The 11860-nt window shown below is 38.9% G+C and overlaps 1 protein-coding gene across 1 annotated transcript; it reads left to right on the top strand.

The window, feature by feature from the left end:
• Positions 1-3432: 3432 nt before the first annotated feature.
• On the top strand, positions 3433-10398 carry LOC121355867 (amphiphysin-like; the record flags this gene model as incomplete). Its single annotated transcript, XM_041471679.1, has 4 exons — positions 3433-3570; positions 4825-5088; positions 6640-6741; positions 9233-10398. Coding segments are annotated over 4 exons (612 nt in total), but the record flags the coding sequence as incomplete, so codon positions are not given.
• Between the last annotated feature and the right edge of the window lie 1462 nt (positions 10399-11860).

Raw genomic sequence — 11860 nt, 5'->3', positions numbered from 1 at the left:
GAGGCACCCAGAGAGACGGAGACAATACTCTGTAATTTGCATAACAAATTATTCAGTACTACTTCAGAATTTTCCAAGACTTTGCAACTGATGAATTCCCTAAAGCTTGATGATTGGTCTCTCTTGACATTAAATAGCTTAGCTGTGATTATAACCAACTGTTATAAAAATTACCCATTCCTGTTCTAAATCCAGCCACAGAGCAAGAACTTTACCTCTGGAAGACGAGTGTATCTGAGGGAGCTCCTCTGGCAGACCCCAGCAACAGGCTTGGTACCCCTTCTCCTCTTCCTGGGCTCATTATTGCTACTGCTGAATCTGTGGCATTGTGTTGAGCTGACAGTAATGTTAATGAGAGTAGAACTGTGTGGATAAGCTGCATCTTGACTAAAGAAAAATTCACATCTGTGCAATTAAAACAGTTGAGTGGTTCTATCACACCCCTCATTATACTGGATGATCCTTTCTTTTGCCCCTGTGTTGTGGTGCACTAGTCACCCCTGTGTGCTTGGTGTAATGGGACAGCTGTCCAAATGTCAATAATTTAAAAATTGGACAGCTAGAGATAGCTAATTTGGAGTACTATTAGACTGCCTAAGAGATTTGTAGGATTGGTTTTCAGTGTGAAATGAGGTAATACAAGTAGCTGTATCTGCAAGAATGTGGTTCAACACAGCTTGTTATGAATTCAACCTCCTGCCCTTTTTTTTTCACTTCTGTACTAATCAGATATTTGAGGCTGATAGTGAGGTTCATTCTGTCCTACCTCATATACCTTTTTATAAAAGCTTTTTAAAATCATCTAGCTTTTAATGGTTTTGTACTCTAAGACACAAGAAAAATTATTGTGATTGTGAACTGTGGTATACATTTAGTGACTCATGACTGCATTCTGTGAGAGTGTCACTCTTTCACTGTGGGGCTCACTTGTGAGCCGATTCAGTAAATTAGTATTCTCCTCCTTAGTAAAATAAAATGGTCTATAGAAATCCAATAAGCGGAAAAGAAGTTGTTGATCTTAATCAGAATAGACAGCAAGACCAGTTTCGGCATCATGCTTTAGAAATGCATGATGTCAAATCAATCTGAGGTACACTCTATTCCCACTCTTTCCTACTAGCCTCTTCCAGGATTTTAACATTCATCATTTATTTGTGTATCTTCTTGGATCAAGACTTCTAAAATTGGTAATACTATATGAGTGGCAGACTTGCATGTCTTACAGGAGAAAAAGTCAACATCTGACCTTCACTGTTGATGTTATTTCCTCTTACAGTAGAGCATGCTTCAGCAGCAGCAGGTTCAATTTAAAGTTTCCCAGTGATTCCTGTACATCCATACAATATTTTCTGTTTTCATGGATTCCAGGAGGATTTCTTTATCACATCAATTAATAGCAGCAAATAGGAGTAGTGGTGAATATTTAATGTTGCTAAAAAACAATGCCTGAACAGTGCCCTTGAACAGTTGCTGAGTTCAGGTAGTGAAGTTAGCTTCATCCACAGGGGAAAAATCAAACTGAGGAAATAAATAGCATCAAACTATTCACTGGAGATCAGAGAGATTACTGCTAAATGTGGCTTGACATTAGTACCTCGAGAAGAGTTTTCCTTCAGTGTTTTTTCTTTATCCTTAAGCCATCTGCTGTAAGGTAAAAATTCTGTCTTGAAGTTAATTAGTTTAAAACAATGAGTTTTGTCATTTACCTTCAACAGTCCAAACCTTAAGATTAATCCATTGTAAGTATATACCCAATATGCTACTGTAAGCAGTATATGGCAATGCAAGTGTTAGGGGGATGCATGAATTACAAGCATCTTGGTTTATGACAGTTTAAAAGGAGAGCACTGGGGAATGAGTTACCTCCTTTTATAGGTTCAACCAGTCCCTTTCCACCACTAAGGAACGAATATGAGTAGATAGTTACAAGTGAAAAATAACAGTTTACTAATAAATGAAACAGCAACAGGCAAAAGCTAAAAATAAATAACTGCTAGATACAAAATAGCTAAATCTTATGAACTAGTGAGAACAAAGAGAGATCCAAAATGCCAGCAAACACCCTTTGCTGAGATAGCGCCCGATGGGCGACTGCATGGGAAAGACAAAGGGACAAGATGGCGTCCAGTCTCTCCCAGGAAGGCAGGAGCTCAGGGAGCAATTCCAGTGGTGAATGAAGACCCGACAGCCCCTCTGGGGTCAGTACCCTCCTCACAGCAGGAGACAGCAGGGCAGGCAGGACCAGGCAAAGCAGTTGGGCCGGGGCCACTCACAGCTGATAACAGCCTGGGTCAGAGCCAGGGCTGCTCCGCTACTGTTTGCGTGATTCCTTGACTGCAGATAGGCCCCTGTGGAATTCATCCCGAGGCAGCTTAAAGCCTCCAACTTCAGTCTCTCCAAGACAAGTAAGAAGACAAAATACAAAAAGAGAACCCAAAAAGGGAGAAGCCTCTGCTTAAGCAAAGACCAAGCAGCTAGCAAAGGAAAAACCACACAGCAAGAAGGAGACAACCTGCCTGCTAGAGCGGACTGTAACAATGCCCCAGATAGCGTCCTGCCCCAGTTTTTCCAGCTGCAGGGTCTTAAGAGACAGTAACAATTTGGGGAGCAGATAGATAGGGAATACAATAATTCTTGAGTTACACACAACAACAAGTAAAAGTTTCTGCTGAATGAAGGATTAAACATTGATGTAGTAGTAGGCAGGTACTTTTCTATGCACTTTTCATGAGTTGGAATAAATCATGCAGTAACTTCTCAACACAGACTGATCAGAAATTATTCAGTCACAGCCAGACTGAATAGGCTTTTATGTATCTTTTTATGCTGACATAACTATAGATCTCTGTGGTTATTTTTTTTCTGATACTTACCCAGACAGAGAATATATTTACTTCTCCTGACATGACCTGATTTGTAAGTCTCTCTGTTAGAAGGGAATGTGTAACTAAGATTACAAGATTTTTGATGCCAGGCAAGGTCTGTGGTGAGGTAGGTGACTAGCTAGAGAAGGCTTGACGGCTCTTCCCAAGAACAGATTCCATTAGCAGGGTCCTGTGGGCTCCTAGACAGTTTGCAAGCTCCTCCTCCTCTGCAGAAATCAGTGGTAAATTTTTTCCACAATACCACTGGAAGACAAGGGAAGGAAAACAGCTTTGACAGTTACTCCACTCATAACACCTGAGGACTCTGCTAAATGTTGCCTGGTGAGGTTTCATAAATGTCTCTCTCCCACCTTTTAATCAGTTTTTTCTGAACAAGCTTGTCCCCAGCACTGCTCTTCTCCATAAACCTTGAGTTCACCAGTGAACTCAAGACCATAGGTCAGCATCACACAGGAAGGTCACAGAGCAGAGGCTGGCCCATGTTCTCTCCAGCAAGTATCTGTAACTCGTAGTATCCTGAAAGGTCCCTCCCTTCTGTTGTTTTTAGGTGGTACCTTTTGGTGAGAGGACTGCGGCATCAGAAGACAGTGCAGCTGTGGCAGCAGGAGCTGCCACCACTGAGCAGGAGGATGTTGCTGAAGGTGACAAACCTCAGGGAGAAGAAAAAGAGGCTGATATGTCTCAGGTAACTCATGTCAGTGCACAGGAGAGTGTGTTAGGGGAATCAGGACAGATTAAGCAGCCCGAGAGAGGCAAGGCTTCTGCAGCTCTGTGCCCCCAGGTTCAACCAGTAGCGAGAATGATGTTCTCCTGGGATGGCTCTAGGAAGGTCTCACACAGGTTATCCTTTCTTCTAAGTCCTTACTTTGGGTTGTGCCTGCCTTTGTGTCTCTGTACTCCCCTAGGCTGGTGGAGATGGGACTTGATGGCCCTCTCTTGGCATACTGTTTGGACTGTCCCCCACTTCTTGTGTCTCTGTGCTCCTCTGTAGAGATAACATTTATCACATAAAATGACTGGGCTTTCTGGAGAAATAGATAGAGAAACAATTGGATTTTTCTCATATCCTGGCATCATGTCCTATCAAGAGCATTACTTTGTTTCCTGTAAGTCATGGTGATCAAGCCAGGTATCCATATCTGGCCTGCTGCCTTTTCCTCTGCAACCTCTAAGGAGCTGGCAAACACCTGCTAGAGCAGACCCTGTAGCTGGGCAGCCAGTTACCACCTGATTTCATTGCATATTCTATTTCATCTGTGCTCCAGGATAAGATGGTTTGGAAGAGGATCTATGAACATGTTTTTTTTCAGGTTGGAAGCTACAAGAAGTTTTGTTAAATGTTTTTTTACTGGGATTCATGATTGGTCAGATGCTACTTAGATTTTTTGCTTTCTCTGTTCCCAGTTACATTGTTTTAAATCAGGAGAGGTCCCTTCAGTCAAAGAAATAGGTCATATTTCCTTCTTTCATCACCTTCTATCCTGCTGACTTCAATTTCCAAATAAAAACAGTACAGTGACTACTGGAACTACTGGCTTCACTCAAACCTGCTGAAATTAAAGAGCGGAGTGAAGGAAACAGGTCTAATAATTTCCAGGAATGCTGAAAATGAAGCCCAAGCTACCTACAAAGATTTTTTTATTATTTAGTGCAATAATGTGTATTTACATATTTTTATCATTTAGTGCAATAATGTGTATTTAGGTTTAGGAGGACTAAGGGGAGCAGTGATAACAGGTAGGGGATTATTCCTTGACATTCTTGCACAAATACTGTTTTCTGTCTTAAGAATTCATGGTACAGAAAAAAAGAAATTCTCATCCCCATATATGCCTTATGCAATAAACAAACAATTGTGTTTTCCTGCTTGAAATAAAGTATTAAATAGTTTTGTATTTCTTTTCTGTGGGGGGGTTGTTTTTTGTTTTTTTTCCCCCAGGAAAAGGTCAGCAGCATCCCTTCTGTAGTAATAGATCCAGCATCAAACAACGAGGGGGAGGGAGAACACAAAGTCATCATGAATGAGTCCAAAAATGCCACAACAGAGATGGGTGCTCAGGTCACTGACACTTCTCTCAGTGAAACTTCCCAATCTGGAAATGATCAGAAACCTGCTGAAGAAATCCAGGTTGTACTTTCTCAGGATCAGCCTGTTCCAGCAGAAGATGCAGCTTCAGCAATGCCACCTGGTTTTCTCTATAAGGTCTGCTTCTCTATTCTTCTTTTAGATATCCCTAGCTTCCTGTGGATGTGTCTTGTCTGCACAGGTAGTGCCATGATTTGTTGAGAGCAAAGGATACTTAGTTTATCAACCACATGCACACACAATACATGCAACTACAAGTGTAATATTGTGTTGTTGCTTCATAAATAAATTCTGAGAAGATACATTCTCTGTATGCTTGTTGCTGGCATTATCCTTATGTAGCTGTAAGATTCATTGAAGTACAAGAACACTTGAATCTCACCAAATGACTGCTGGAAATTAATATATGGAATAAAACTGCACTGCTACATAGGTCTTTCCTTAATCAGGAATATTGTTGATCTATGCTAATTCTATATCTGATATGCTAACAATATATTTGATCTCTAATGTCCCTTGCAAAACCAAACCATTCTATGATTCTATGATCATTAAAAAAATTGCTTTTTTTTCTGGCCTGAAAATCTGTAGTGGAAGTGCTGATTCTCTTGAAACCCATGGCTACAAATAATGGTAATGAAGCCAAAATGTCATTCAGTAAACTTTAGTAATAATATAAACTATTAGGGTAATCAAACAGAAAAAAATAATGAGGCCTAAGAGAAGTTCTTTCCTTGGCTGGCAAAACTCCCAGGGTTTCCTGGTTCACAAGGTTCTTTGAAAATACTTTTCATTTAGAATCACTGAGCAGCAGAAAAGCTCCTTGAGGATGGATGAACTTTACATGCTTCCTACTATAATTTGCATAGTTCAGACTAATTAGTCCCATAGCACTCTCTAAGTATGCCATTCTTTTTGGTCTATTCTCATTGCTCAATATTTTCTGCAAACTTTGTAGATAACAGTAGGGTAAAGGTAAACACTATCATGCAACTCAAACATGCTGACATAGTTAATCTTTTGCTTTTCATCCCACTCCCTAGGGTCAGACATAGAGAAGGAGAAGCAGAACATATGCTTTCAGTCTGGTTCCCAATGCCACTGTCTTTCATAATTGCAGAGTTATGGTGAAGCTGTCTGTGCGTTGAGAAAATTAGACTAGCTATCTTTTGAGGAGATAAAACCATTTACTTAAAATGATCTGTTTACAATGACATGCTGATCCTGCCAATGTTTGAATGCTTACCCCTTTGAAAGGCAGATATTTTTGGCATACCCATCTGCTGGGAAGTGGGAGTTCCTTCCAAGGCAATCATCAGGTAGGGTTCCCATTACTCACCTCTTTGATCATCTATTGCAATAGTAAGGAAGGTTGTGGATGCCCCAGCCCTGGCAGTGTTCAAAGCCAGGTTGGATAAGGCCTTGAACAACCTGGTGTAGGGGAAAGTATCTCTGCCCATGGCAGGGGAGGTTGGGACTAGATGATCGTTAAGGTCCATTACAACCTGTTAGCATTCCATGATTCTATGATAATTTGAATGTACTTGTCTATAGCCACATGTCTGCATAAAGACAAATATTTTTTTCAGTCTCAATTTAACAGGTAATTTTGTTGAGAAAATGTCTTCATTTCGATCACATCTGTATGTGTGGTGTTTTTTTCTTTAGGTTGAAGTTCTGCATGATTTTGAGGCAGCTAACAGTGATGAGCTTAATTTAAAACGAGGAGATATTGTGCTAGTGATTCCTTCTGAGACCACAGCTGATCAGGTAAAAACGTGGTTCTTGCTTTTGTTGATATTTTTCTTTGCCTCAACTTTTTTTGTTACAGGTTATATTTAATGGGAATGTGTATTCAAAATTATGTTACTGTAAGAAAACACAAAGATTTTACTTAAGCCTTTGTATGTAGTTTCATTTGAGACTAAATGGCACAGTTGGCTATATCTGAAGTCACAGATACATGTTGTTAGGAGGATCTGACCTCTACATATTTTTAGGGCTTTTTTGTGCTACATTGTATTTTATAGTGACACACAGGTGCACAAAGATTTCAGGCAGAGGATACCTACAAACTCTGTTCTATATCATCTTGTCAACATTCCAGTAGAATTTATTACATGCTCCCTAAATGTTCAGTTTTTATGTGTGATTTGTAGAAATAATGCAAATTCACCCACAGAGAGCACTGAGAATGCACACAAATTTTGGTGTCCTATAGCCTAAAGGTACAGACATGCTGCTCTATGTGTTAGACATGCTCATGTGTTAGGTGCATCCAATAAAGATAACTTTGCCCCTCGGAAGCCTGAATCTGAATTAAACAATACTTTAATTTAAGGCATCTAATTTAGTTCTAACATTGCATTTCAGGTGAATTTTTAAACAATTGTATTTCATATGTTAAATTGAATTGCAGTGATGTATGTTGATTTTGGCTGCTGCTTTAAAAGAGAATACTGTACTGTACACTATTAGCACCAGCCACCCCATGGGCATCTGTTAGTGCCTGTAGTGTTGGTAAGAAGTCTCCCAGTTGATTTGGGGGTTGAGAAGTGGGGGACTGGATCCTGCCTGATCAGGTAGCCAAGAGCACTGCTCTGAAAGAAGAATATATTTTAAAACAGGCCTAAATACTGTTGCTCTAAGCATATATGAGCCCTGAGAACTGTGTTTGAAATTGTTTTGCTGGTTGATGGTGTTTGAAGTTAGGTAATTATCGGTCCTCTCAGCTGTGCTTTCTTTAATTCAAGATGCGAATTCTTGGCTTTTGTGAGTGGGGTTTTTTTACTTATTTCAGAACAAAATATTTACACTACATCAGGTACAGAACTCTTTCTATTGGAATGAAGTCTATTATCCCTACTCAGATTATGCTGTCTTACCTCATGGGCAGTTCAGTTGATTTCACTGTCAGTGTTTGCAGAATAGGACACTACAGTAAGGATAGCAAAATATGCTCTCTGACTTTAGTCTGTTTTTTGCTAGGATATTAGATGTTAAATACGTGATAATGCTTGGTGAATCCATGAAGTGTAAATCTGATGTGCACTGAAATTCCCATTAGTATTAATTGAAGTAAATTGTGTGCAGTGATAGAGAAAATAAATATGTATTCATGTTTCTGAAGCCATTCTTTTCATATATTTATTGTGCATTACATATTTCCCCTTCATGTTTAACATCACCATAAAGCTCAATACTTTTGTCTTTTGCCAGGTACTTTGTTGATTTTTATAAAGGCTCATTTTTGTTATTTTTTATTCTCCTTCAAAAATGACCTGTCTAAAGCCATAATTCCAATACACCTGGTAACATCAACGCCCATTTGAAGCAAACCAGTCCCACCCAGTGGCTTTTTCCATTAGACTTGTGTTGAAGTTATTGTCCAGTAAAACTGTGTATTCCTTTCTACAGTCTATACTGCCTGTGCTAAAGAGCTGCAGTTCCTCTGTCTCTTAGATATTCCACATGCCTCACTTAAACTTACCCAGTCAATGTCACAGATAAGCTGGATCTGCTGTAATGATGCTTATTTGCGGGCAGGGAGCCCCCACCAGTACACACAGCCACCCCACAATCATGATTTGATGGTGTCTGTGATGATCTGTTCAAGCTGTTCTATCTGCATATGTACTATCTGTACAATAATAATATGACAGCATTAGAAGTTCTGTTTGCCATGGCTTTGCTTCAGTTCCTTTTCTTTAAAGGAAAAAGATACAGAGTTTCTTAGTGAGATGAGAGTAGATCGGTCATTTTTAAAAATACCAAATTATTTTATTCTAGGTAGAATTTATCACACTTGAGAGAACCCAGTACTTTCCAGTAAAAAATCTCTCTTTTGTTTGCTTGGACAGCTGGTGATTTGTTGATATTTTGCTTGTCAAGTCCTGGTTTAGGTTTCCAGGAGCTTTTTGAAAAATAATTACATTTTTTCTAGAGATAGTAATTCCTGATACAGCAAGAACTGTTCCTTCTTCTGAGTGTTGATACATGAATGAGAGAAAAAATTAGGATTCAGAACTATTCTTCCCCCACTTAGATGGGCTAAAGGCTGTATCATGTGCTTGCAGTCACTTGGTCTCACAAAATTAGTAGTCTGGTAGAACAGAGAAAATGGTCTGTGCAAAATTAGAGGCAGCTTTTTAACCAAAACACCAAATCCTTTAGCCATGTTATTCTGAAACCTCTTCAGGTCTGAAGCTCATAGTGAGGAATGGGAGACCTGAAATTTAAGAGATTGTCTTTTTCTTTGCAGGAGGCTGGCTGGTTGACTGGCATTAAGGAATCTGAGTGGCTTCAGTACAGAGATGCAAATAGTTATAAAGGACTTTTCCCAGAGAACTTCACACGCCATCTGGAGTAGTTCTCCCAGGCAGACAAATGTAGTATGAAGCTCAGTCAGTAGGTTTTTAACCTCTTTGAAACACAGGAGCCCACCTTTTTGTTGTTTAAGCTGTTAATGGTTTACACACTGATGCAAGACAAAGCTAGTTGAAACATATCAAATGAGCATGAATGCAAACAGTTAAGGTGTAATTTCTGAAACAGTACATGGGGAAAAAAAATCAGATAAAAATGAAATGTCCTTATTTGTTCACAAGTATGTGGCAACAGGTTTGTTTGTGCTTCGTCAGAGCTATGGTGATCCTGTATTTGATCCTTTCCCAAGAAATCTGAAATTAGCTTCCTCAATACCAAAACCATAACTTCTCTGCACTAAGTGTATTGTATTCCATTGCACTGCAGAAGATTTAATTAATTATCCTGTAGTTATAAGGTCAAACTATTACAAGTTCCGTGTGTTAAAAAGATAGTTAACTACTGCAACGTTTTTCAGTGTTATTTTTGGACATGCATAATATATATACACAAGAGCTTATATGTGTATATATAAGTGCATATGGCTATATGCATTTTCACAACTTCATTGTAGCTCTTTGGCTGTGTAGTATCATCCAGTATATGCATTGCTTTTTCATTGTCTGGCATTACAGGAAACAGTTTTGTTCAAAGCAAAATTAACTACTCCATTGCCAAAACATGATACAATATCTGTGTTTGTAATGTGATATTTTCATTCTTAAGTGATGAATAACATCATGTTCAAAGCCGCTAACCTTTGAGAAGGCATGGCTCCGTTTCCTCTTCCAGCTGCAGTAGTTACAATGAGATAACCTGGAGGGGGGAGTTGTTATGATGCTAATCTATACGTTTTTATTTAATTGGCTGAATACATTTTCAAAAAGAAACAGAACTAATCTCTGAGAATAAATAAACACAATATATTTTCACTATATGTATTTATGCAGCATACCTTCACAGAACCTTTTAAAGTAAGATATATATCCTGTATCAAAAAGTCATCTGTAACTTATGTTTTCCAGTGCTGTGTCATTAAAAATAAACCTTTGGTCCAAAGAAGCTGTTTCTTCTGTGGTGCTTTTGAAGTTTTGGAAGAAGTTAATATAATTTATACATTATATTTTATAATTTAAACTTAATTTAATATATCTTTTTCCAAAGGAATATAGCATAACAGGTGCAACCTCTAAATGCTTGTTCTCAACCTAAGTAGTGGCTAGAGTTCCAAAAGGTCTGAACCCCAGCTCAGCATGTCTCTCTGCTGCTCTTCCTGTTCCCGACTGACCACCAGCTAATATCTGTCCAGTAAGAAAGGGAGCTTCTCTGTATTTAACCATCACTCAGCTGAAGATCTCTGTCTCTTATTAATTTTTCTGTTGCTTTGCTTTTTTAAGATTTTCTAAGCCTTCTGATGTTTGCATTCTTGTAGCAAACTTTCTCACGCACTTTCTGTAAACAACTTATTGTTTTGCATTCTTTTATGAAAAAGGAGAAATTGGATGGACTGTTAGTTTGTCCAATGTCATTGGAGAGGTGGCACTTTCACTCTCCAATCCACTGATTTCCACTTTGGAAATCTGTAAATGTTGGAGTCAGAAAATAAACTTCCCTTTTCTACCTTGAGAACAGCAGTGTGTTCACATCATGTTGTTAAGTGTCTTATAGTCCACTTTTTTCATGTGGAAAGTAAGTTTTCTATAAATCTGCTCCATTGTGTTTGCCGAGGCATGGAAGCTGCAAGTATTTAGGAATATCTATATTTTCATAGGAATTCAGGTTTTTTTCATTAAATGTTTGTTATTTCATATGCAAACAATACCTGTTTCTACTCCATTCCTAATCTGCTAAATCTCAGTTGAAGAAATAGGGGGCTTGTGCCTCTTGAAGAAGAGGAGAGTTAATTTTTTTCTGTTTTTCAGGGTCTCTCTCAGTAAGTTTCAAAGTTAAGTCCAGTGATAGCTGTGTTTTGTGAAGAAGCTGGATGGCTCAGCTGTGATAGCTGGGATTTTGTATTTGAAATATCCAGTGAGTCTAAGCAGATTACAGGAAAGCACTCTGGTTTTCTGTTCATTCCTTCAACAGGTTTGATCTAGGGCCAAGAATCTCTCCAACTACAAAACTTGCTTTTGGTTTTCTTGTTACAATAAATTCCAGACTTCAGCACACTATTTTGAGGTGGTCATAATAACCTATTACGCTTCGTTTACAGTGATACTCGTGATAACCTCCAGGCTAGTTTCTTGCTTAACTGCATCTCAACACTTGCATTTCAGTAATGGCTGCTCTACATATCACTGGAAAAGCCCAGCACTGTACAATGGAGCTTCAGTTTGCCTGTGGGCACCATGTCGCCACCTCTTTGAAAGGGACCTACTATCAAGTGAGATCATTATGTGTGACAGTCCTAACCCTAAGGTCATTATTACCAGCCCAAAGCATTACTGTGATCAGCCAAATGTATTCTTTTACCAGGTGTCCATCAGATGCAGTTGCTATTATTAGGAGCCCTCTTGGTTTTAGA

This window comes from Pyrgilauda ruficollis, unplaced genomic scaffold (genome assembly GCF_017590135.1).
Source record: "Pyrgilauda ruficollis isolate IOZ18807 unplaced genomic scaffold, ASM1759013v1 scaffold272, whole genome shotgun sequence".
Classification (NCBI taxonomy): Eukaryota; Metazoa; Chordata; class Aves; order Passeriformes; family Passeridae; genus Pyrgilauda; species Pyrgilauda ruficollis.
Note: the sequence above shows the minus strand (reverse complement) of the source record. Positions and strands in the feature narration are given on the sequence as shown.